This window comes from Acanthaster planci, linkage group LG02 (genome assembly GCF_054643075.1).
Source record: "Acanthaster planci isolate LZ-2023a linkage group LG02, COTS_SCS, whole genome shotgun sequence".
NCBI lineage: Eukaryota > Metazoa > Echinodermata > Asteroidea > Valvatida > Acanthasteridae > Acanthaster > Acanthaster planci.
Window position 1 is genome coordinate 9,274,188 of NC_141778.1, and position 27,001 is coordinate 9,301,188.

General features: G+C 40.6%; 2 protein-coding genes across 12 annotated transcripts in view; one reads left to right on the forward strand and one right to left on the reverse strand.

The window, feature by feature from the left end:
- LOC110987986 (kinesin-like protein KIF13A) overlaps positions 1-5,076 on the forward strand; it is a 116,932-nt gene extending 111,856 nt beyond the window's left edge. For all 11 annotated transcript variants that reach the window (XM_087129735.1, XM_087129746.1, XM_087129759.1 and 8 more), the window contains one exon: positions 258-5,076. In XM_087129735.1, the coding sequence (XP_086985861.1) occupies positions 258-547 (290 nt within the window). In that variant the 3' untranslated portion in view covers positions 548-5,076. The remainder of the gene's footprint in view (positions 1-257) is intronic.
- msh6 (mutS homolog 6) lies at positions 3,306-26,670 on the reverse strand. The gene is made up of 29 exons (XM_022251211.2): positions 26,322-26,670; positions 23,612-23,786; positions 23,038-23,231; positions 22,507-22,689; positions 21,647-21,759; positions 21,244-21,450; positions 20,894-20,982; positions 19,936-20,023; positions 19,768-19,827; positions 19,475-19,549; positions 19,161-19,296; positions 18,926-18,991; positions 18,221-18,369; positions 17,946-18,017; positions 17,495-17,735; positions 16,534-16,733; positions 16,029-16,201; positions 15,797-15,895; positions 15,350-15,526; positions 14,847-14,931; positions 13,671-13,826; positions 13,144-13,376; positions 10,592-10,724; positions 8,255-8,353; positions 7,875-8,085; positions 7,372-7,461; positions 7,038-7,192; positions 6,597-6,731; positions 3,306-6,462 (listed from the first exon to the last, which is right to left on the reverse strand). The coding sequence occupies exons 1-29, from the start codon at positions 26,491-26,493 to the stop codon at positions 6,319-6,321; spliced, it is 4,110 nt and encodes a 1,369-aa protein (XP_022106903.2). The 5' UTR covers positions 26,494-26,670; the 3' UTR covers positions 3,306-6,318.
- Positions 26,671-27,001: the final 331 nt, after the last annotated feature.

A 27,001-nucleotide genomic window follows, 5' to 3' on the forward strand; every position in this document is an offset into this window, starting at 1 on the left:
GATAGGGAGGGGGAAAGATGATAATGGTACTATCAGCAAGCTTTGTTTTAATTTGAAGTGGATGAAATCCTGGCCCTCTGAGAATCATGAATGCCAGGGAACAGATTGTTAAAAGAGTTACAAAAATATGTCATGCCTTTAAACCTCAGTCTCCAAAATATTTTCGAGTGAATGTGTTCTCAAGTCCACCAAGCTGGCTCTTGTTTTGTTGAATCCCCTTTTTTTGAAAAATGTGTTTGTTGGTTTCCCCCAACTAGGTAAACACAATGGCTGTGTCCAAGGTGTCCGCTATTTCACCTGCCGACCCAAGCATGGCATCTTTGTCAGACCAGACCGCCTTTCCCCTTCTGTGGCCCATAGTGCATCCTCCCCGGCCATCACAACAGTGGCCCCTGTTGACAGGACGCAGCCCCCGTCAAAGAGAAAAGTCAGCATCGAAAAGAAGACCAACACCACCAAGGGCAGAGTGGGTGAGAGAGGGGCAGGAGATGCTAGGCACCAAGGCAGCCGGAGAGCACCAAACGGGAACAAAGTGGTAAAAAGCTGAGGGGTGAATCCCAAACCGGTTCTCACCAGATCTAGCTGGTCTGAACTGGTTCTGTCCAGCTCTGAAGTTGCAAGCATGCTTGTGAAAATACAGTACCTGTAGTACTATTTTCCTTAATGGATCAGAAACTGTCCAGAACCATATCATAGAACCTGCTAGAACTGGTTGGAACTTGCCAGAACTAAACAGCATTTCTCAGAATGATCTTATGTCATATTTGGGCAACGCCTCCAGTTTATCAGTAAGTCTCCATCTGAGTATAATTCTGGTGGCATTGCTCAAATGATATTCAGATACTCTCACAAGTGAATTTGTTTCATGTAGTTTTTCATATTTTCAAACAGCAGAATAATGTTCAAAGAGGGAGGGGTCCAATGATACCATCAGGCATCAGCAATTAATAAGCCGATCATTAAGCCCCATCCCATTACAGGATCTGCCAAAAATGGGGGCCAAGTCCCCCAGTCGAAAAAGTAGGGAGGGGGGTACTGGCCACCTGACCTCCACTTCCACCGCCACTACTTTCAAATCTGTCTGCTGCCAGTAATAACTTATTTTTTAAAAAAGGTGATTCTGTTTGGCTTATAAAGGATAATTGTAAAGCCATATACAGTATATTTGTACATACACTTAAATGAGAAGCATTTTCATGGACTGTTTAAGATTAACGCTTTTAAAATTTGACTTTGCTATCATAAAGCAAAATTTTTGTTGCAGCCCTTTCTTTCACTGCTTTAGATACACTTCAGTTTTTCCTTTCCTCAATGTGACATACAAAAGTGTGGTCCTTTAAAGATCCACCCACACAGTTGTTGGCAATATTCAACAGCGTCACTGCAATCAAGTCTGACTTGTACTGTGTGCATTTCTCTGCTACCTGTATTCCAAAGTGGTAAAGATCAATACGCAAGGAGAGGCCAAAATTGAAAAGCCAGTTGTCCCGATTTTAATGCAATGAAAAAAGGGGGGAAAGGTCACAGTCACCAATCTCTTGCAGCTGTTTGGCACAGAAGTATGCTAAGCACAGATAATACAGTCAAACCTTGTCAATAAGAGCACTGTTAGTACATCTTGCTTAACCCTAACACTCCTCAATCCTTCACCTGTTGGGGGACTGAGGAGTGTTAGGGTTAAAACAAGGAAGTGTTTTGGTCTTTTTCATTGTTTTCATTCCTGACAATACAAGATTCCTGATGTAACAAGGTAATCTGAAAAGTCTGAAGGACCTCTCCTTAATGAAGTTCAACTTTTAACAGCTGGTATCCAGCCAGAGAGGCATGCATTTCATATTCTTGGTGACTGGTTCCCGGGTGATTTTTGCTTAGCACATAAAAAAATTTTCCCACTGAGCAGCTCTGTGAAATTTAGGCCCGGCTTTACAACGAGCTGTGATGTGTATAGTCAAGATGCCCGTGCCACATGTGACTGCATTTTCTCTTAGAGTTAGGGAGCCAGACAGCCTAGCTGCTTTGGAATCCACGTTTTGATGCTGATTTTTTTTTTTAATTCATGCCGTCTTTCTCCATTATACACCAAAAATGACAAAATAATTTCCTTTTTAGTTCGAGTGTAAAAAATAAAAATCTTGAGGAAAATTCCAGTTTATATGCACGTGTGAAACTGTTGACTGATTTGATCTGTACAAAAAAGGAAGCTTTGTAAATATGAATTGTACATACAGAACTTTTACATGTACATGTAATACAAAATGGTGGTGCCCACATTGTACCATTTTGTATCGCTAGGAGAATTTTATGAAAACAAACAGGCGATTGGTGCATGTGATTAATTTTTGGGCGAGATTCAGTTTGGTGAAGGGAAATATTTTACTTTGAAAAAGTTCTGTATTTCATTGTGCCAAGTTTTTGAAAATTTCTTTTGGCATAATTCCTGTCACACAGTGAAAGCAAGTGTAAAACAAACTCTTGTACTTTGATTTGGATACCAGTTGTGCAGCCCAGTATGTAAGCAGCTAGATATACTTTAGGCCTGTACTTACCGGTAGTTGTTTGTTTGATTCAATAATTTAATTCTTGTATCTGGGAGGCATTTGTAGGTTTCCTTTTAAAGTTGGCAAGTTGCTGCTTAAAGCTTGAGTGGATGGTTGCTCAATGCAATTTCGTCGTAACTTTCAAATAAGTTTTGTGGCTCCAAAGATTAGGTTTGGATGTTTTGTTCTTGTCTGCCAGCTTTGACTCAGACCGCTCCCATAAGCTGAATGGCAACCAATCACAGCATGTATAGAAGTTATCACAACACAAATTGTCCAATCAGGGCACTCCACATCAGTAGCCCTCTCTCCCCACATGCTGTGAGAAATGTAGCTGTCAATAGCATTACACATGGTAGCTTCGAATAAAACAAAGTTTTGCGTAAAATATCTGCTCAGTATCTCTTGTATCACTGCTAAAAGAAGACTCGATGTTCAGTTTCAAAATGGCTCCACGCTAACCATCAAATATGCTCTTTTGCACGCCTAATTTTTCAGCATGGACTTCACAATATTTAGTAGCTCATTTCTGAACCACTGCAGTTCTGTACCCATGATTTCTTATGCTGGGAAATCATGGTCATATTACAATGTTACTGAAATGAAGGGGCACATGAACTCCAACAGTTTCTAGTGGAAAGAACACTGGTAAAATGGCTGAATTTAAGTCCTTTCTTGTGTAACTTTCAGTAACCTTTTATTGTGCAACTTGCCTGACACAGCACTTGAGCTTACTCAAAAAATTCCACCAGGGAAAACAAACCTATCTTTCCCTCCAAAATAGAAGTGTGGATAAGATATACAGTCTCTTACATTCCCATTCAGCAAGTTTTACAAAATGCCATATACTTTTCATTTCATCAAATACATGTACATGTATATGTAACTGTTAACCAATCAGGCCTCATTTAAAAACTTATAACTGAATTAGACTGTGTGATTATGTGTTTGATCCTGATTTAATTATAACAAGTTTGCATTCATTTTTGGGCTGCCCTGTGCGAAAGTACTGCCATTGTTAATTTCAGAATCTGTAAATGTACACAGTGCTGTTGAGTAGATGATGCAACGTGCAAGAGGCCTACGTACACTTTGCTTTTCATGTACTGTTTCCTATGGAGACAGCGTGGGCACTTACAGTGTGCCATCATCAGTACACAGGTGTGTTTTCATCTGAAACTGGCATGCAGCTGTCTTGGGTCTGGGCTTTTCATGGTCTGGTACTGGCCAAAGGAGGTCATTTCAGTCCAGGGAAGATATCAGCTTCAGACGTGTTGTTAAGGATCAATGTTTCTGGTCAGGTGTGCTGGTCACAGTTGATACACATACTTGACTTTGCTACATATCATTAGTGTCCTCACTTTAAAAGTGAGGACTCTCAAGTAGTGCCCTCAGTAGATCTTGCTCGGACCATTTAGGTCTGTATTGTGAAGAAGACATTGCAAATAGAAGCATCATCCTCTGAACAAATTTTTTAATGTTTCTGATAAAATTGTTGAGAATTAGTTCTTTCTGTGAATTTTAAATGCCTTTCTCAGTACAGTTATTTTTAAGAGTACTCAAATTAAATCAATGCATGTACTAAACCCTTTCACTGAAATTATTCATAATCAAATTATATATATTGCACAACTTGGAAAGATTATTTGAGGCATACAGAAATTATATTGAATTCAGAACTTTTATGAGATTTTTATGTATGTATCTGTGGTACTCAGTGTGTCATGGAGCTGTTGAAAACTTTAAGAGAACCCTTAAGTTGAAATTATTTTTTAAAAAAAAGTACTTGATATACATTCTTATTTTAAAAAAACTTTGGTTGATGTATTTCAAGAATGAGAAATTGGCACTGGTTAGGTGGACTTGGTGCTAGTCTAATATTTTGGGACAATACCATGTAAAATGAAAACTTGAATGAAATCGATCTTAAATTACAAACATTGAAACTTGAAATATATGAAATAGTTCACTGTGATATAAGTTTAGGAAACCCAGGATGTCATTTTACCATTCTACAAGAGGCAAAACAGGCATCATTTATTAACTAAAGTTACATTTTGCACTGGTTTCGAGAAGTGGCAGACTGAAAATGATACTGTTGGAACAGTTTTTGTATAAAGGCATTCCCGCGTGAGCATATAGGATTTGAATGCTAATTAGAGGTGATGATTCGAAGCCCTGGGTTCAACTGTCAGAGGTTGGCAGAGAATGGTGGATGAAATTTTGAAAGCTTAAATTTGTCCTTTCATGTAGAACATCAAAAAATGCAGGCAGACCACCAGCCAAGGAATTGCTCATTCTTGAAACTGAAAAGATTCAAGAACAGTGACATTGTTGGGTCTAATCACATCACTATAGACAATCTTTGTAGATAGTTAAGGCAAATTTTGTTATTCTTTGAAGCAATCAGCAGGTTTTAAATATAAATTGGAGCCTGTTTAGTGCAGTGCCGAGTTGTATTTTTATTGATGTTTCAAGGGGATGGAGACTGTTTGAAATTCACCAAATATTTATTAAAAAATGTTTGAATTGAAGTAAACTTCTGCCTTGATTCATTTTTCATATCTTGTAAACCGAAAAAATGGCCAGACTGACATGGAAGTCTTCTTTCCAGCTCTGACCCCACATCACAAAAAATTCAGAATATGAACATTTTTAATCAAGTCTGAAGAACACGCTTTGGAATTTTAACGTCTAAACACAGTCTGAAACATTATGAAAAACAAGACAAAAAATTAACAAATGCAAGTTTCAAATTTTATTTTATCAAAATTTCGAGGATGATAAAATTAACAAAGTAGAAAATTGTCATGTTCGTTCAGCTTTAAATTGGAAAGTTTAAGTTCTACAAAATGAAAATAAAGTTTTAAATTTGAGAAAAAGAAGGGAAGAATATAGGCACTGCTTTTCTTCTTGCCCCCAAACTGTTGTAAAACCTTTTGACCTTAAAACACGGTCTTTACAAATTTTTTATTTTTCAAATTGATGAATGTGTCATGATCTCAATACATCAACAACAGAATACAAAATAGGTTTAATGAATAAGAAACACTTGCATAGAATTCAGAGACTTTGTTTCATAGCTAATCAAATGTACGTAACCCACAAATATTGACAAAAAGAAACTTGCCAGTTCTTTTGGTCAAAGCACCTAGTTCATGACGTGAATTAAATATCAATTTGCAGAGCTAAAAGCAAACTTGTGCGTGGTACTGTATTTTACATTTTACAAGTGTATATCAAGCACAATATGTGGCAAAGGGGACCCTCCGTGTGATGCACAAGCTATAAAGGCTATTGTGCCAACTCATCCCCCCCCCCCCGAAATCTGAAAGGAATTCCAGACTCTATCAACACTAAAGACACAATGGGGGTTCCCCTTTGCCACATATCTGCACCAAATTGCAAAGTGTGTTGTATAATGTAACAAAAGACGGCATATCATGACCATGATGCAATGCCCTTGTAAGCTAGAATGCAAATTTAAAAGGCAGTACTGTGGGAAAAATCCCTAGCGTTCGTAAGCTCTGCAGTTCACCGTCTAGCATGCAGTATGTACACATAGCATGAGCTGGCCCCCAAACCACCACATTCCAATTTCCTGTACAGAATCCATGACTGTATCACTGTGTGAACAAATTCTAAGACTCAACAAATAAGTACTTGACTTGTGTTTAAATGTGCATGGCATTGCAATGAACCTACAACTAAAGTACTATCCTTACACCAGAGATAAGAACCTGAACATTAAGTAAGCCTGCCTTCCTTTTCTTCCCTTATTTTACAACCGGTTCATCTGCTGCATGGTTGTCAATTTCCTGGCAAGGTCTGGCCCCAGACTCAGTCTCTGTAGAGTTCTGAATGCCTTGAGTCTGTCAGCTGACTTCTCAAAGTCGTGAGCCTTCTTCCTTGCAACCAAAACGATCTAGAAGAAAAAAACCAAAAAACAGTAAGGTGCATTTTCACCAGATGATACGTGACTTCCACTGGTACTTTGTGCATACAGAGCAGCCAATATGCTGTGTCAGTGTTAGGAGCAAAAGGGAAACCAGCTATTACCTCATCTGGTATATCGGCAAGTTTGGCCGCGTTGAATCCGTAACTCTTGGGGCAAGCTCCGGCGGCAAACTTGTAGAGGAATGTGATGGTCTCTTGGCTTGGATCATCTTCATTCTCATTCTCCACCATGCAGGCCTGGATTGAAGAGACAGACAGGGTTGGTATGAAATCCATTAGTTGCTAAACAGGTAGAATGCTAATGGTGTGCTAAAGTTTGCCTGGGACCGTTTACAAGCCATGTGGTCTGAAGAGTGCTCCTTACAAAAGGGCATATTTTGGGCGGGATTTGGAGTGAAGCGGAGGAAGGGAAGCTTTTTGCTTTTTTTGCAATGTGGCTAGTCCCATCTTTGAATCAACATCTCTTCCTTCAATCTTTCAACACTCTGTTTTTTTGTCTCATTTGTTTATTTTTTATTTCACAAAACTGATCAAAAGCCTCACCATATGGCCCAGTTGTATATTGGCGTCGTGACCGAACTCTTCAACCAGTGAGTGATAGTGAGTTGAGAAGAGTGTGCGGCATTGGATGGTCTCAGACAGCTCCTTGACGACAGCGCTAGCAATGGCTGTTCCATCATAGGTGGCTGTTCCCCTTCCTGAGGAGGGAAAGGTTTAAAAAACAATTATGAGAGACTGTTCATTATCCTTACAGGAGTGAGGAAAAATGTATTACTACAGACACAAACTGGCAGTCAAAAACGTCAAAAACCAAGACTAAAACAAACCTACAGTCCTAAAGGAGGAAATAGAAAAATAACTGATAGAAAATGGTTACCTAGCTCGTCCATCAGGACCAGTGAGTGTGCTGTGGCATGCTGGAGGATACTCGATGTCTCACTCAGTTCAACAAAGAAAGTACTTTCCCCTTGAAGAACAATGGTTTTGATAAATGCTGTAAACAAAACCTTACCAATCCTATCCCAATCCAGTTGAGCCCATCCCACCTGACCTGAACCCAGATCCACCCAGCCTAACTCATGACATCCAGCCTAGTTATACTCATCCCAACTCAGCTCAACCCATCACAACCCAGCTGAGCCCACCCCAACTGAAGCTATAACACAGATTCTATCCCAATCCAACCCAGGTGCACCAATCACTGCCGCATCAGCTGAATTCAAGCCCTCCCAAATGGATTTATCCCAACCCAGATGAACCCAATAAAACCCAGCTATAAGCACCCTGAACCTGATGACTTTATGAACCCAAGGCAACCCAGCTGAACCCATTTCATCTAACCCGGATGAACCTAGCTGAACCCATTCCAACCCAACTCACCAGAAAGTATGTTATCCCTGGCACCAAGCCGGGTGAACACACGATCCACCGGCGTCAGTCGACACCCTTCGGCGGGTACATAGCAACCTAGCTGAGCCATGATAATGATCAATCCAGCCTGCCTCATCAAGGTTGACTTTCCACCCATGTTGGGCCCGGTGACCAATACGCAGCAACTGGTACCCATCTCTGAGTTGGTTTCCATGGCATTCTCCATAGTGACACAGGATCACAATTAAAATTAAATTTTGGAAATGTGTGGCTATCAAAAAAATGTTACATGAAAAACAGGAAAAACACACATCAACTTATTTGGGGCAAGCGTTGCTTATAGTTGGAACAGATCAAAGGCAAAGATTTGGAGAAACTTGGTTACTTACATCAGTAGTTCCAATGTATGTGTCATTTGGAATGAAATCACCTCCAGTGAATGTGTGACTAATACATGGATGACGTCCATTTTGAATGGCAATGAAAGGCTGCATGAGGAAAAACAAAAATAAAAAACCTTTTTCTTAACACCTAAAAACCAAGGCACACATCACCATTTCAAGCATCCTTTTATCATACAGAGCATGCTCTTGATAACATAATAATGCACATGTAGCATGCTGTTGCCATTTGTTTGGAACCAAGAAAAAAAGACGTCACAAACACTTATTTCCCTAATAATGCTGTCAGACTATGTTTTGCCCTTAGATTGACTTGGTAAAAACAGCTCCAAAGACAGTCTGTTAAAAGCAATTTTAGGGTAGCTGCAATCAATTTGTTTTTTGGTTGGGCCTTTTTGGTTTTTAGGCTGATGAGAAATTCCATATTCATGAGTAAAACTGTGATGTCATCACAGGAAGATGCCTCAATGTTATATTGGTTTGTACGCAAAAAAGTCCTGCATTTTTGCAGATTTTCCTGGACTCAGTTTTCTCTTTCTTGATTCATTTCTCTTCTTTCTTGATTCATTTCTCTTCTTTCTTGATTCATTTCTCTCCTTTCTTGATTCATTTCTCTTCTTTCTTGATTCATTTCTCTTCTTTCTTGATTCATTTCTCCTCTTTCTTGATTCATTTCTCTTCTTTATTGATTCACTTCTCTTCTTTCATGATTCATTTCTCTTCTTTCTTGATTCATTTCTCTTCTTTCTTGATTCACTTCTCTTCTTTCATGATTCATTTCTCTTCTTTCTTGATTCATTTCTCTTCTTTCTTGATTCATTTCTCTTCTTTCTTGATTCACTTCTCTTCTTTCATGATTCATTGTTATTTATGTGCATAGCAATGAGAAAGCATCAATCCCTCTCACAGAAATGTTTTCTGTTAGCCTTTGTCAAGGTGTCCGTCATTCATCGCAGTGCAGCGCAGCACAGCACAGCACAGCATGCACCAGCCGCTCGAAATCAAGGCAAAGAGCAACCTTACCTAGTCTAAGAAATATGCAAAACAGCTAAACCAGGACGAATGCCTTGGTGCAACCGTCTGCTGAAGCTGTATTGGGCAGTGCTCATTATGAAAATGACAAGAGCAGATGTTTTAAATAGGCTTTTGGATTGGTTCACATTAGTAAATGCATAATTCAAGTCAGTCATAGGGTGAAAGGTTAACTGAACGCACATGTGGCTATAAATGTACATGTACATGACAAGTCTACAGTATAAATTTGGCCGGCTGATCAGAGTAATCGGAGATAGAGTTCGCCTTTGCTTTTAATACTGATTGTGATTTATTTTATTCCAACGATGTAAATAAGTGGTTGGTTGCAATACAGTTGGCGATCTCTAGTTTTGCATTGACAAATTAAATGACAATTGTCACAACTTGACTAATGCTATGAGCTTTATATCTGGTCTGAGGAGCTCCGGGCAGAAAGGTGCAGCCTGAAAAATAACAGATCTCCAGTAGCCTGTTGACAAATTCAAGAAAACATCATGACCTGCAGGAAGTATTATAAGGCTTGCCACTGCTCGGCACAAAACTCACCCAACATTAATTTATCTGCAGCGGAATTCAAACAACAAGACAACTCGTCATGCGGCAGTCGTCTCGGAAGGTCCGCCATTTTACATTGTTATCAAGCATGCGAATTCATGTTGATGCATTATGCATGTGTACTTAGCTGAGATTGGTCAATGTGCACTCATCGCACGCCTGCATCTATTCATGTTTGTATACGAGGTCGTGCGCTAGAAATCTATCTAGCACAAAAGTAAAAAAAAAACATAAGCTTCAGCGGATGGTTGCACCAGGGCGTTCGTCCTGGTTCAGCTGATTTGCATACTTCTTAGACGACGTGAGGTCGCTCTTCGCCTTTATTTCGAGCGTCTGGTGCGCGCTGTGCTGCGACAAATGACAAACGCCTTGACCAAGGCTAGTTTTCAGTTGGAAAATTCCAGGTTCACAATTTGAACAGAAAGACCTATGCACTGAACATGTCTTCCTTAGATGACTTCACAGCAATAGTGCCCTCTGTTGTCTGAGAAAGCATGGATAATTTTAATGGTTTAAAAACATGCACTTTTTAATGCATTTAACCAAATAGGAAAGTAAAAGAGTTTTCATACATTGAAGACGGATACAAAGTTGAGGAAAATTGTGTCTAAGAAAAATCCATTGCACCTACCCTTTAACATGATCAGAGGTTATTTGCCTTTTGCCAGTGTTCCACAGAACAGTTAAATGAACCTTTCCAGAAATTGAACAAATGGGAAAACAGTTATTCCTAACCTGCATATTTGGAGTTGGTGGGACGATCTCAGGACGACACATTGGCCCGTCACCAGCCTGGCTGACGTTGGACAGACTTTGAAGGACATCCAGGACTGACAGACACTGGATGGCTTGGTCCCAGTCGCCATAGCTATAAACAAATGGTCACTCCAATATGAAACACGGGTGCATATTTTTCAGTCGGTTGACTTATATATGGCTCAGTTTAGAAACCCTCCATCCTAAACCCCTTGACACTGTTGCTAGGTACATGTACCTTCCTGAATTAAAGAAATCCTCCACTGTCCAAAATCCACATTCTTTGTACCTGTAATTTAACTTTCAAGGGACGTTTATGGTTTATAGTATCACCTATTATTAAAGTTGCTAGTGTGTATTTCCCCTAATCCTACAAATCGTCAAATCCTTAATGAAAGACTTCTATACTTCTTTAAAAAGAAGTCAAAAAGATTTTAATCGGCGCGGCGTGAGCTGCCGCGGTGCCCCACAGAGCATTTTTCCAAGTCACCTGTCCACCCTCTACACGCGGCACAGCGCGGCGCCCAAACCAGTCTCCGGCTCATTAACTATCCCTATTGTGCTTTCGCTATTGTTATGTTAACGAGCAGCAAGAATAGGGAAATTCCTCTCTCACACAAGGCTCGCCGCGGCGTGCCAATGTCCATCAACAATTTCGGCCACAGAACAAGCCTGTAAATAAATAAAAATATTAATCCTCCCGGAAAATATTGAATCTTGTGAATATTTTCTTGAGTCTGGGATAATAATTTGAAAACGGGGATAATTTGGGGGGGATAATTAATTTGAGTCCAGTTAAATATTATTGAGTCCGGCAACCAATATTTTGAATCTAGGAGAAAAATATCCTTAACTCCAGGTAAAATATTCCGAGTCCTGAGAAAATATTGGGAGTCTGGTGAAACATTTTTCTAAGTCCGGGAAAAATATCTGTGGCCAGGAAAAAATTAAAGGGGAGGAGAAAATATGGGTAATTCCCTAAATTTGGGACCCAACTTGTGACATTTTTGGTGTCCTCCTCACACATGAAACCAATCAGTTTGTTCGCACCTTATACTGTAACTAAATGAAATATTTCGTCCATTTAACAGTATATTAGGCAGCACACAAGCTTGTAATTTTTACCACTTTCCTTTTTCCAAGTGTCTTTCGGTTGTAGTGTCAACCGATCTTCAAGATTTGTTTCATGTGTAAGGGACACCAAAAGTGTCACACATTGGGTCCCACATTTATGGAATCCCCTATATACAGGTACATGTATTAAGCTCTGTAAAATATTCTTGAGTGCTGGGATAAAATATTCTGGGTATTGAGAAAGTATTCTGAGTCCAGTGAAAGCTCTGAGTCTTGTGGACAATATTGAGAGTCCGATGTTGTTTCAAACATAGGTTCTGATGCTGGGAAAATTATCATGAGGCGAGAAAAAATATTCCGAGGGCAGAGAATTTTTTTTAAATATTCCTGGGTCAGAGATATAACATTCTGAGTCTTTGGAAAATATTCCGAGTCTGGAAAACTATTCTGAGTTTCTTTAAGTGTGAGAAAACATTCTAAAGCTACAAAGAAAATTGAGCCTGGGAAAATTATTCCGAGGGCAGTAAAAAGTGTACACAGATGCCAGGGGGCAGGCCTCCTTTATGAATACAGAAATAGTAAACAGTAACAGAAAAATGTTTGGAGAGTGAGGGCCCTCTGTATCAACTGTTGACCTTAAAAGCCTTCTTGTAAGTGGACTATCGTGACAACTCCACGATTTTGTTTAACCTGTTGGACAAAATTCCAATGCTTTTCCTTTTCAACGAAAGCGAAAGCCTTTAATAGTGAAAATTGCCGACACCGGATGAGTCTCTGCGATTCTGTCGGCACGCCACATCTGCCAACAAGTACCTGGAATGCAGTCATCCGTGAAATGCAAATTTGTACCCTTTGTTATGCAGGATCCCTGAGTAGGTCTGCGGCGCTGAGGGTTGGCCCGCCGGGGCAAGCCGACCCTTGGTGCTGTGCGGTGCCATGGGGCGTGCTGGAGCGCGTCAATTAAAATCTTTTTGACATCGTGCCTTAGTATTTCGAGCACAGTTTAGTGTGGAGTGAATTTGCTGCATGAACAGCAAAAGTGACACTGAATTTACAGCTTGTGGAAACCATGAAACAAGCTTTGCATTTGCTTTTATTTCAACTGTCCCTAAATAAAAAGACCACTAAGCAATGTAAAGAGTCCTCGTAACAACACAATTCGCCATTTGGATAATTCTTATATGTGTGATTTCTCAGAATTTTGCCGGGTGTCAGGATTTGGACCCCAAAACTGCTGAAGCTTAAAGCTTGAACTATTTCTACTTTCAAATAACCAAGAGCAAGATTCACATAATCAAAGCCATCTATGACAATCCCTTGTTACCAATTAAATCCTTGAAATGTATTTCACTTTGTCATTATAACCCATTTAGATTTTTCATGGATTTCTTTCCATCCCCCAATCTCACCCCTGTCTTTGATTGATGTCAAATTAAAAAGAACAGACTATTTCTCACTGTTCATCGAAGGCGTAGAACACCCGCCTCATGGAGTCCCGCAACGCCACGTCCCTGCGTTCCTCCTCAGCGACTAGTTCAGCAAACAACTCCTTCAACTCTGGCGTCCAGTACCGCTTGAAGCCCTTCTTGGCCGACTGCAGCTCGTAGTCCTCGGGTGTGTGGCGGGCGAGGGCGCTTTCTGGTACCTCCAGCTGGAAGCGGTTCTTTCCCGTACCCCAGTACACGACGGCCTGAAAATGATTTCCAAATTATCTGTCAACATTTTACAGTTTGAAAAATGAAGCAAGCCAACATTAATTTTACTCTCAACACAAATGTTTTCTATAAACATTTCTTGAATGAGCATGCTCTGAAACAATCAATATTTTAGTAAAATTCAGTTTACTAGTACAATAAGGTAGGGGAAACAGTTCCTAAAAAAACAAAAGAAAACCATCTTTTTACTGCTTTAAAAATAACAATTCCAAACACTTTGTCAAGTTTCACTGATCAAGCCAATTCAATGAGTCTGGTCCTGGACTCACCCTACACCCAAGCCTCTTGCGTTGTTTCTCCAGGTAGTCATCCAGTCTCTGATTGGCTGCCTTCATGCCAGCGATGGCACCGTCGTATTCGGGGTCAACACCCTTGCTTGGTATGATAGCACCAGCCTGCTTGGCTTTGTCTTGGTCAAAGGCATTCTGGTTAGAAATAAAATACATTCAATGTCTAAAATGAAATTCCATTTTGATTTGACGTGTGTAAGTTAAACTCTCTTGAAAAATAATGTATAAGAGCACAAAAAATGTACATGTTATACAAGTGAAGACGACTGCTGAGAAAACTGCAGTGTAAAGTTTTAAAAGCACCAAAATGTGCATCTATTTCTTTGTCAGGGTAATTCCTGGGGCACGTTCAATTACACAATACTTTGTGTACGTATGCACACCACTTATTATATAAGCAACACAGGGTATGCCAATACTAGCCTTGGTCAAGGCTTCATCATTCGTCGCAGTGCGGCGCACCTCGCACCAGCAGCTCAATAACTAGTACGTATGTACCTGCATACCTACACACCACCCAACATTATACATTAATTTATCTGCAGCGGAATTCAGGCAACAAGACAGCTCGTCATGCTACAGTCGTCTCGGAAGGTCCGTCATTTTGTATGGCTATCATGCATACCAGTTCATGTTGATGCATTATGCATATGTCGATTTGGCCGAGATTGGTCACTGTGCACTCATCGCACACCTGCACTATTCATATTTGAATACGATGTCATGCGCTAGAAATCTAGTGCAAACGTAAAGAAAAACATAAGCTTCAGTGGACGGTTGCACCAGGGCGTTCATCCTTGTTCAGCTGATTAGCATATTTCTAAGGTAGCGTGAAGTACGCAGGTACGTACTAGGTCAGCGGGCGACTGGTACGCAAATAACAAATGCCTTGACCAAGGCTATGCCAATACTGGTGTACCTATCATTTGTAATATGCCCCACAGTCTTTGCTTGAAGGAATTAACGGCAGAAACTTTGAAGGTCTACATGCGTCTAACTATGCTGTTTTCTTCTGGATACCATTCCAGAGTGGTGTGCTGGCTGAGCACAGGCAAAATTTGACCAATTTATGAGCATAAATTAATACCTTTTGTCTTGGAGAGTTCACCTACACCACAGTAACTAAGGGACTTTGTACATGTTTAGTCCACTTACTTCAAAGAATACCAAATGTTCCTTGAGGTCAGGGAAGCGACCTCCATCACTGACTGGGCTGACACACTGCCGTAGAATGTTGGACCTGAAATATCAACAAACAGAAATTTCTCTCTGTCCTAATGCAAAACAGAACCAACTGGATTGCTGACACTGTAGTGGAATGGTATATAACTGAAATATTTGGTCAAATTACTTGACATTGCTTCTCAATTGTTATTTTTAAGATTGCCAATTTCTTTACATTGGAAAATTTTCTTTTTCACATCAAGAACTCAATCCAAATTTAGGCAAAAGCTGACGAGTACATTTTCTGCCTATCTATTAAAGCACTTACACCAAATACCAAAACAATTCCTCAGGTGACTTCTTTGAAAAATACTGGCGTCTTGAGATTTAAAATTTCAATCACGTAGTAAGTCTTCAAAATCATTAGAATCGTCAAATTGTTCAAGGAATATGTGTCTTTCTTTCTATCTGTCTTTCCAACTGCCAGAACTTACTTGAAGTTGGAGGTAGAATTCTTAAAAATCTGGACGATATCGCCAGCAGTTTTGAAGCCCCCCAATGCTGTCAAAAAGTCCTGGATTTTGCGCTTGCTGTACGTTGTGTCCTCAAAGAAGATTGCTCGACTATCAGGGTGATCTCGGCTACGTCTGGCTGAACCCAGCGTGTGAATTCTACAAATGCAGTATCAGTTTGTTATGAATTTAAAAGTAATGCATTTCAAGATGATGTCTGCCCTGCTAGAGAAATAGTGATTTTGCTTCAAAACCAAGGAGTCAAAAATGCAAAATTTTCATCCAAAATGAACAACTAAACCAAATACAAATTTTATTAGATTCTCAATTAGACTGATGCCAATAGGTGGTGTCCACGTTAAGGTACACCATAAACCTAAAACACTGTGCCATGATAGCTTTAGTATCAAATCAACCATGTTATCTTACTTGCTGAGGAGCCTTTCTAGATCAGGCAGTTTCTTCAAGAGTTCATTGACCTCTGCCATCTTGTCTGGTATGTCTATCAAATCTTCCACAGCATTTAGTCTGGTAGAAGACAAACACACACACAAATATTTAACGTGTAAACTCTTCTGCGACAAAAATTTAGAAATAGGTTTATCCATTATTCTCGATGTTTGAGAGGGTAAAATTCTTGAAATGGCCTGTACATGAGCACCTGTCGTTGATGGAGTTAGGGTTGCACAGAGGGGCACACAGCCACTGTTTGAACAACCTCTTGCCAAACGGTGTACAGCACAGGTCCAGCCTCTCAAGTAGGGTGCCCTCTGGAGTCCCTGTGGTCCCATTCTCCAGGATTTCCAGATTGTTCAGTGTTACTCCATCCAGAACCTATGTAAATAAAACAAAAAATGTCCTAGTTACTTCCAACATACTGAACCATTGGAAACAACTGAACCCTATCTCTCTTGGAGGTGGGACAGAAAAACTGTACTGAAGTTGGAGGGTTCAGAATTGTTAATGTTAACAACTGGAGTCACCTGGAATATACAAACAAAAAACTGTGAGAGTTTGGTTCCAACGAGATCTTTTCCAAATGCATTGATTTTAGTAGTTAAGTAGTAGTAGTACTTTTCATCAGTTTGACACCTTATTGGTCATGAAATAACTGCGTTCAAGAGCAAAAGTTAGGGTTAACGAATGTCCATTTTCCAATATCTTACCATATGCTGTCTCCCGGTTGAAAAGTCCACCACATTTTCCTTAACGCTGGCATCAACGTCCAGCGGTGTGTACAGCTCAAAGTTCCCCATGGACAGGAGTTCTTGTTCAAGGCAGCATTTCTTGAGGTACCATGTGCAGGCTCCCAAAGCGCTAACTGCTAACTCATAGCCCTCTTTGGCTGAATGACCCAGTGTGTCCGCTAAGGAGAGATGTTGGAACCTTTCTGGGTAACAGTTTGATAGCTGTGAGCATCCATTTTAAACAGCCTTCCCCTCTTAATAACCCTAACTGCCAAGCATATTGTTTGGCTTACACTACTCAGTACTATAAAATACTAAGTAGCAGTCTAAGCCTGAAGGACCTAGCACTACAAATTATTACTTCTGGCTAGGTTTCTTCCATTGTTACTCGTACAGAGAATAATAAAGCCATGCATTCATAGTGCTAGAGCACTGTATGGTACATTGTCTTATCTATTGTATCTTATGGCTTCACAGAACAATAAAGTCATGTCCTTTTACAAGCAACAGCGCTCAGTACTACATTTTACTACGAGTAGTAATTTGTAGTATTATGTAGGATTAGAGTTAGCTAAACAGATTCAACACTTATGACAGTGATTTCCTTTTCAAAAGCATTTCCTCCTTGCATGGATTAAAACTGTAACTTCAAGCACGCAGTTTCAACAGGATTTTTGAGTGGAAAATTTCCAATGTAAGATTTCTCAGTAGATATGCACGCTGGCATGAGAACAACCCGAAGTTGCAAAAACTACTTGCTCCAATCAGAAATGATTCTAATTTGGGTTTTTTTTGTGGACATGAGACCCAGTTCATCTAGTATTATACTTTTAGTTAAAAAAGCATTCAGCAAAAAATTTTCCAAATGCATTCTTCCACAACAGTCACTTGGGAAATTGAAAAGTTAACGAATCAAAATGACTGCAAAGAAAGGACTCACATTCAGAAACCATGTCCCAAAGCACAGTAGGCATGCTTCCCTGCCCTCCCTCCTCCTCATCCAGTCTCCGCCCCTTCCCCTCCTTGTCCTCAAAGTACTTGCTCTCGGCCAGTGTCTTAAGCGTCTTGCTGGCGTCCCAGAATTCCGTGCCAGGCACCAGGGGCTCCTTGATGACTGACAGGAGATTGTTAGTGAGGATCTGCTGGGAACTGGATGAGAGTTTACCTCTCTCATAGATGACCTGGTGAGAAGCGACGATGACGACATCATTGCACTCAGCAAATTTTGTGCAGGACAAAACGTACAACTCTTCCAAGCACAAAGTCACTACTTGTCTACATGTAGCTAATGAGACAATTACAATTAAGAATCCTGTTCTTGAACCACTTCAACCTCATCCCCCTTCTTGCCTGATCCATAGGGTTTCCAATCTGAATTCTGTTCAACTCACCTGGGCTGGAGTGTAGTGTGCGATCAACGTTCGGAATCGTGAACAGTGACGATCGTCTTGGAATTGACCCAGCTGGAATGAAATGTAACATCAAGTACATGTATTATTTAAGTCACACCCAATTAATTTAAACGTGGCCAGAAAAACAACATCCACAGCGTACACCTGTTGGAATTTGAACTCTTGTCAAGAGAGACTGGATATGATAAAAAAAACCTAGACTAAAGTTTCGTCTAACAGGCCTAATGAAAATCCGTGATGGACTTGTCACTTACGTGAAACTTTCCAATGGATGTATCAACAAAGCAGATACCATATGTCCTCTCTCCTCCGCTGCTGTCATCAAATGTCTCCTTGACAGCCAGGAGGTAGCTGTGCTGAGCTACGCACGTATCCCCATCGATAAAACTGAACGTGCGCGTTCCTGATGAAGTAGTAATGAAAGCCAAACTAAGTTTGACACAGCACGTGATACAGCATTTGTCACACTTTTTAAGGACTGGATTGCCATTTGCCTTGTCCAGATTTTCAAATAAACCTTCCTTGAAAAACCTATTCAGTGGGGGATTCTGCAAAAATTCAGATTACCGGGGCAAAAAAGGTGTTATTTGGCACTGAAAGAACCAATGGAAAGTTCTCAAAGCCATTATACATGTATGCAGGCCTCCACATTGTAAACTCAGTCATCTTTCAGAAATCTGATTTCTTCTCCAAGTCGGCAAAGTTTGCTCTACCAAGAACAGTAAGATTGCACATTCTTAGGGAGATACAGCGACGTCTTTTAACATCTTTGTGTGGTCATGTTCAGATGGTCAACTTTTCATCAGGACTTCAGCCTGACATGCAAATCAATACACACATCACAACAAGCCCAACACAAAATTCTGTAAATTACAAGAAAAGGAATAAACTCTCTCAAAATTAAACCTTAATCAACACTTGCAAGCCCCAATTATCGAGTATTTTAAATGAAAATTTACCTTTTGTGGAGATCCTACAAATTTCTCGTTTGACCACTTTGTCATATTTTGTCACCATTTTGGACACTGTAAAACAGAAAAAAGACCTTTTCGTTTCAGTACTTGACCAACTAATGAGCTACATAACTGATGACATCTCAAAATGAACTTTCTGTCAAAGCAAACTTTCTAGAACAAAAAAACTCTAATTCACGACTAAGTTTGAAATTTTGAAATGTGCAACTGTGAAACCCACTTTTCTTGATTCTCTCTTGCATCATGTCTGGAGTTTCTGTCTGCTCCACCCTGGCAACACGGAAGCCCTTCTGGATGAGAGTGTCGCTATAGCGACCATAGGCTATCTCTGGAAAGCCTGAATGAGCATTTTCACCCTGGAATGACAAGAACAAATCAAGCACAATCACAATTAAAAGCGAGGACTGTGTAAGAATCGTGATTAGACTTTTGACGGTCACTGTTGCAGCAAGGTGGATACAAACAAAAATCAAAACAAATATTACCAGCTTTCCCAACATTCTCTATTCATTCCTTTGGTTGATTTTCACAAACCTTCATGAAAATCAGACCCAGTTCCTTCACGCCCACTTCAGCATCCATGTGATAGAGCTCGTAAAACTTTCCCATCTGTGGAATATAAAAACCATGACAGTAAATGAAATCATTTTGCTCAAACTCATCAAAGCTTCGCACTTTTTTGATATCCCACAACAATCTCAACGATTTACAAGCCTTCAAAAGTTCATTCCCAATGCATTTCACAACATTATTAAGCTCCATTCCATATTTGCTGGTGTTACAAGCAAGAGTTGATTCCAAAGTGTTTTGCTGTGGATTGCACTCACCTTAAAGAACAAAACTGTGTCAAAATGCTGTGATTTCATCTCCCACCACTGTCGCATTGCCTAAAAGAAGGAAGAAAAGAAACCATGTATGTATTAAGAAAAAATTGCAATCTCATTTACTGATCTAAGTTGTGTAGGTCAAAGAAATTTGCCCTTTTTCCTACTCACAGGTGTTGCTTTGTCCAGGAAACTTCTGGGTACGTACAACGTCCTGGGATCATAGTCAGGATGATTCTGTGGGTTTCCGTTAAGATCTCTGCATTAAAACCACAAAAAAGAAGACAAATTGATAAAGTAATAATAAAGCTGCATTTATATAGCACATTATGAATTAATGATTCCTCAATGCGTTTTACAAACAAAAACTTGGTCCTTAATCATATTACAACACTTAAAATCACATGATTATAATCTACACGTGTACGTTAAAATTTCTAATTATAGAATAACACAAATTAAGCAGGCCAGCTAAAACAATTGGAGCAATGCCCAATACCTTGACATTTACATTAGAACTAGCAATAAAACACCAGTAATGTCAAAAACTATTGAAATCCGAACATACATGAATTCTGATTCAAACATTCAAGACTTGAAAAGGTACGTTTTTAGTAAAGACTTAAAACACTGCAAGGACCCTGGGCATTTAACTGTTAGTGGGAGTTCATTCCACAGTTTAGGAGCAGCGGCTGCAAAGGATCGGTCACCATATGATGTGAATGTTCTCACTTGTTTCAACAAGTGTTTATCACCAGATCTTAACAAGCGTGCGGGCTTATGCTCTGTGAGAAGCTCAGAGATATACTTTGGTGCTATCCTGTGGAGTGCTTTATATGTCAACAGTAACACCTTGAACACAACTCGTTTGCGGACTGGTAGCCAGTGCAGCTCATGCAGAACTGGAGTAATATGATGACGTTTTCTCACGCGGGTGACCATCCTGGCTGCAGCATTTTGAACATGCTGTTACAAGTGCACACTATTTATTTACTGCTTTTATTTTCGGGGCCATTTGAAATTGAAGTTGAAAAATTTTGGAAAATTCTGACTTTGTCACTTTGCAAAGCTGCCAACTAATGAGATTCCACCAGTGCCCATAACAAGTGAGAAGTTGTTCTGCACTCACTTTCTTTGACCGTCTTTCAGCCATTCGTATCGCTGGTGGGGAAATCGAGATTCGTCACTATCAAGAGGTGCACTGGGCCCTGGGCTCGCCTGAATATCATTAGAAATAAAGCAGCAGGCTGTTGAGAAGTCATCTTGTAAAAGATCTAAGCAAGAGTTCATCCGTCACACCATGTTAAAGGGACATCCAAAGGTTAATGTTTTCCAGGGGAAGCCATAACTTTCAGTCGCCTGACCATTTGATGACATATGAGCATCGGCTAGAGAGCAAAGCAAACAAACAATAAGATTTTAAAACAGGATAAGAAGTGTAGTTTTGAGATTTCCAGGATGATATGAGACAGGACCAACCTCTGGAGCTAGGAAGCTTGACAATCTTGACTTTGTCTTACAGCTGACGGTGGGAGTGGTGAATGTCTTTTGGGCCTGGGGGGTGCCCTTGGGTTCGGAAGGCTCCTTGGGGTTAGGGGTCATAACGTTGAAAGTTGGCTTCAGGACCTTCCTCCCTTTGCCAATGGAGGGAGTAGTGGTGGCGCCCCGTTTTCTCTTCCGCGATTTCTAGAGACCAAATATGCAAAAAACAGGATGATGTTTGCTTAGCGCAGAACATTTCTGTTATTAGCTCAGACAGGCACCCTGCCGATCCTTTTCAGTGTAGAATTTTGCTAAGCTACTCTGCCCAATAAGTTTAGACTTTACAGGTGTTCGACTCAGAGACAAAGATGGCGAGTCTTGGCTCTTTGTGCAATCCTACCTGCGGTGTGCCGGCCTCTGATTCCGAGGATGGTTCCGAAACTTCGTTTTCGTCCACGCCCGAACTGCCGCTGTCTGATGAATCTTCACTGTCGTCTGGTCTGTAATCGTCACCTAGCAGAAAATCGTTAACACAATCATCCAATGTCCTGTAGAAATTCTCAATCAGCAATTGCATTCCATGACGATGAGCATTAAAACATGTCAAACTCTTTACATCAAAAAAGCCAACACTAAATACTTGGCCATCCAACCAATACAGTTGTTGCCTTGTGTCCAACAAATAAACTCCGAAATCTGAAAACCTGCAACCAATGGATTAAGACACATACGTCTGAGGCATACAGTAATCAACAAATTCAAGGTTATAACCTTGAATTTGTTGATTACTGTATCACTCAGACGTATGTGTCTTATTCCAGGTTTTCAGATTTTGGACTGATGCAAACATAAATTTCAATGAATTTTCTAAGAAACACCATTCAAATGGCTCCATTTCCATATATTCTAGAATAATAACAAGTGCCATCTATCTAGCAAACAATTCCGAGGCGCTGTATTATCATTTTCCCTGCACATTGGGCTCTCACATCATCTGAACATTCCTGAAACCATCTCAGCTCCCTGGGGAGTATAATAGCCGGGGCTGCCATTTCGGCGTAAATGGCTAAACATAACCATGTCTGCCCTCACAGGTACCCATTTACTCCTGGGTGGAGAGAGGCACATGGGAGTAAAGTGACTTGCCCAGGATCACAACATGCTGCCACCAGCTGGATTCGAACCCCTGACCCTATGATCAGAAGCTACAAACTCTAACCACTAGGCCACATGCCTCCATAAATGAGAACTGTTTCTTACCAGAACTGTCATCGTCAGATTGCTCAATGATGCGCCTTCTCTTTCTACTTTTAGCCACTGAGCGAGGGGTACGTCTGGTCACCCGAGTGGCATGTCTCCTGGTCTTGTGTCCAACCTCCCCTTCATCTTCATCCGTGTCATCTTCGTTATCACTGGTGCCAGTCTTGTCAGTGCTGTTCATTCCTGTAGAAAAAAATCACTTTAAGTCAAAACCAAAGTAAGATTTTAAGACCTACATGTACATTTATCTGTGATCATTTTCTGATATTGCATTCTTTAATTTTTACAGTAAACTGGATATAAAGCAAAGCGAAAAGCAAACTACACAATCTGACAGATGGACACCTTCTATAACAAGAAATGAGACAAAAATGAGATAAAAGGTTTTGAGACAGAATGAGAACTGAAAAAACGTCTTGACCGTTTTTAACATTAAATAAAAAATTGTAAGAAAGCAGGCACTTTTCTTTGCTTCATTCTTCTCCATTTCAGTATCTTTTTTTCTCTTTCTTTTCTGATTTTTTTTTCTACCAGTTTGTTCCATTTCTTCCTCTCCATCCTCTTCTTCCTCGTCCGATTTGATGCATACAACAAGATTCAGTCTCTCCTCTAATTTCATGGCGAGGGCACTCTTAGCCTCCTTTGCCGCCTTGACGATGTCCGGTTTCTGGGTGAAGAACTTCCCTCCGCGCTCGAAGTCTTGCAGCCTGAAAAGCTCCACGCATCTGTGATTCGTGAACATATCAATTTGTATGACAAAACATTACTCAAGGCATTGAAATTCAAGGCACAAATCAAAGTTTCAATATCGAGGGGACTGTACCAGGTATCTGTCCTACTCACATTTCGGTCCTCTACTGGCAATAATAAGATTTGAGTGTGAAATTTTGAGCGAGAGAGCATGAAATTGATGGCGCTGTTTGTGTGGCCCTCTGGCTACCACCTTGTTTGCATGCTTAATTTGAAGCTTTAGAATGCATTTTTTAAAACTTTTTTTTACACCGACTGATTGTCAACCCTTGTTGATGCTACGTGTAAATAATTAGCAGGACCACCCTCTAAAGCTGCTTCAAGGAGCCTTTGCAGAATCTCCTTGCATAGTTACTTTTCTTGTATCCAGGATCGGCTGTGGGGCTCATCAAAGAACTGCACGTGCACCTGTGGCCTCTTGCCTTGCTTGACATGTGAGCCTAGGGATGGGTGATTGCAGACTAGGCTGGGCCACCAAGGATAGCCTTCCAGCTTGGCCCAGACGATATCACCAATACTGAACTTGCAGTCTGCATGGAGAAGTAAGATTCCAAGAAACAGCCTCACCAAACATACTCAAGTTGCTCTAACTGCATGGTGCACTACCTAGACTTGTAATGTACACAATGATATAATGATTAGAATGGAGACTACCTGTCCAGGACCGATGTGAAGTTAGTTCCTCGTTCCTCGTTTGACGTTTGACATTCAACGTTGAACAAGTAACTGTTCCATATTCGAACGTGCTCTCCTCGTGGGCCGTGCACATGGTGTTCTTGGAGCCTGGTGGGGAGGTTCCTGCCGGTTTGTCCGATGTATACTGGCCGCATCCTATTTGGATGCGGCCAGTATACATCGGACAAACCAGCAGGAACCTCCCCAGAGACTTAGTCCATGCTGCAACGGCAAGCCTATTGTACTATACATCCCATGACTTCACCATGCAAAGCTTCAAATCAACATATATTGGAAACAGTTTGTTTTTTGTCCCTGTTGCACTATATAGCCATTTAGGCGAGTGCACCCTGAATGTCAAACGGTTACTTATTCAACGTTCGAATATGGAACAGTTACTTGTTCAACATTGAACGTCGAACGTCAAACGAGGAACAAAAAACCAACTTCACACCACCCCTGTCCAGGTGGAATACCAAAGCTAAATCTGGTGATGTCGCTAAATAGAACATATGTCACTTGATCAAGTGACAGTGATGCACATGTAACTTTTCAGTTATTTTTAGATCATGGCTCTCAGATGACCTCAATCTCTTCATCAGCCTAAATATTCAATAAAAATGACAGTAAAAAAAAACCGGAAACTGCAAAAATTTGCCTTTTTCAAAAACATTTTAATTGATTTAAATCAGTAGGCCTAATTAAAAAAATAATTTGACTAAAATCATGATTAAAGTCAGTGGTTTAAATCAAGGTTATTTAAATCAGAGAACCCTGGCAATTGCCATGATTGCATGATTTCTTTTGTGTGGGTTTTCCACACACCCATGACACCAGTCTAAATTGGAAATCTTGAACAAGTTGAAACCTATTTGAAATCTTCCCAGAAGAAAAAGATGTCATTGGTGCTTGATCTAGTAACATTAACAGTTACACAATCTAGTGACATCACTAGTGTAGATTTAGTTTTGGTCAACAACCTGCTTGCTGCCAGGTGGCTGCACACATCGTCATTGTGCATACAGTAAAATCTCAATACCTCGAATCTCTGGGGAATGGACAAAATTTTGAGTTATCCGAAATTCGCGTTAAAAGAAGGTCCGGATTTCTTTTGAAGTCAAGTCATTATTACGATGTGTATCATAACACGTACCTATACGCTGATGCACAGTTACCGTAAACCTCCCTACGATGACTTTTGAAATGACATTGTGGTTATTTTATACTTTGGTGCCACAAGTTTTTGTTCATAGAAAGACATTTTTGCGGATAATTTTTGTTGTCAATCGGCTGATAAATAACACATTACATGTACTGTGAATCATTTAAACTGTGTACCTTTGTGTGGCAAATCTTTCTTTTGCGTTGGCATGTGTGATGCATTGTGATGGTCCCATTTCTGATACCGCACTGCAACGCAGCGCCTTTTGCACATGTGTACTCGGGCGGGGTTAACCGATGAGTCAGACGACTTTCTTCATCACATGAGGGCGCACCTTTTTGCGCTTCAATAAAATTTCGTAAAAACAAAAATGCCATTGGTGTCTGTTTTTATTTTTTGTTGCTCGTTCTTTATTTTCAAACTTTTGTTTATTTTAGGGGAGTGAGATTTGGCTATGAATGAGCTCTGCATTGCAGTCACGTGGTTGGTCCACTGCGCGTGAGCATGCTGTGGTTTGTGGCTCTAATTGGGCAGCCATTGCACGGGCGAGCACAAGCAGTTGGGCCAGACCATTAGGCCAGACTTAACTTTGGTATGTGCGGTAGTGCGGCATACACAAAAACCTCCAGTGCATTGCCGCAGCCACTGCAAAGAGCCATCAGTTGGCCTGCCAATGCTCTGGCTACAATGGGTCCACAGTAACAATTGGGCCAATTCCCGCAAGTCAGATTTTGCGGTCACGGTGTGGTTTACGTGTCTAGATTGATCATCATTTTAGTGCGCTTGCAAGTGTTCCGGTTTGCAAAGACGAAGTGTGCGTGTCAGAAATGATTCATAACTAGATCCGCATTCTGTTTACACTTTCTGAAAGTATTTTGGCGGCAGTTTCTTTTGGATCTGCTACACAAAAACTTCGAGGTAAACGAATCCGGCAACGTGAGCAGTTCGAGTTATGGATATGTTTTGTGCATAAAAGCCTATTCTTTTGGCAGGAATTAATTATTCCTCGAGTTAAGCTGAGTTTCGAATTAACCGACTTTGAGTTAGGCCTATCGAGATTTTAATGTAAGTGATAACAATGAAGCATGGAATTTGAGCACAGTTTTTAAAAAAAGTTGTTAGCAATACAACACTACAGGTCTGGCCATGTCTAGCTGAACATGCTGAAATCAACACCCTGAATCACATCAACTAGTCGTTTGAACACAACGCCCGGGCACCAACTCACCTTTGCCCCTCTTCATGCCCATCCCCGTCCCGTTCGATTGTGTACCCTTAGCTGTCTCCTTCGGCGACTTGGACTTTTGTTCCCCGACATCGTCAGCAATCACTGGCGATGTAGCCTTCCGTGCTACTGCTGGACTCTTGGTAAAATACGAAAACAAGGTATTTTTGGGCATTTTAAACGTTTACCAATCAGATTTTTGCGCGCCAGCACCTTTCGTGACTTCCACAACTCGTCGTGTCATTGATAATTGCCAAGAGTTTCGCGGGAAATTTTGTCAACTTCATGCTCAAACTGGTACTCATCCGATATAAGTTACAGTAACGTTATATTGTGTCCAGTTACCAGACGCACAGTGTGACTAGTCTTTTTACCTTTTTACACGCTTCAATTCGGCCCGGCCGATGGCCCAATGACACGTGCCGCTAGCGCTGCGCGCGCGCTGGAGACTAGCAGTTTTAAAAGAGCGCCATCCGTGGTTAAACAGAGCCAATGTAATCTTTCTTGAAACCTCTTTCTGCAACCATGCCGCTAGTAAAGACCCCGAATTTCACGGAAACTCAGAAGATATTGTCCGTTCCTATATACGTGTTCAATCGACATTGATTTAAACTAGTCCCAAGATGGCACGCTGATAAGTAGTTTTTGAAGCCACAATATTTACATTAAATTATATTACATGC

Excerpts from the sequence above, each read along its gene's own strand:
- msh6 (XM_022251211.2), bottom strand. The coding sequence starts at position 26,493 with ATGCCCAAAAATACCTTGTTTTCGTATTTTACCAAGAGTCCAGCAGTA. Across the intron at positions 18,370-18,925 it reads TTGTAGGATCTCCACAAAAG|GAACGCGCACGTTCAGTTTT; the intron begins GTAAATTTTCAT and ends CTACTTCATCAG. Across the intron at positions 14,932-15,349 it reads AATTCTACCTCCAACTTCAA|GTCCAACATTCTACGGCAGT; the intron begins GTAAGTTCTGGC and ends TTGATATTTCAG.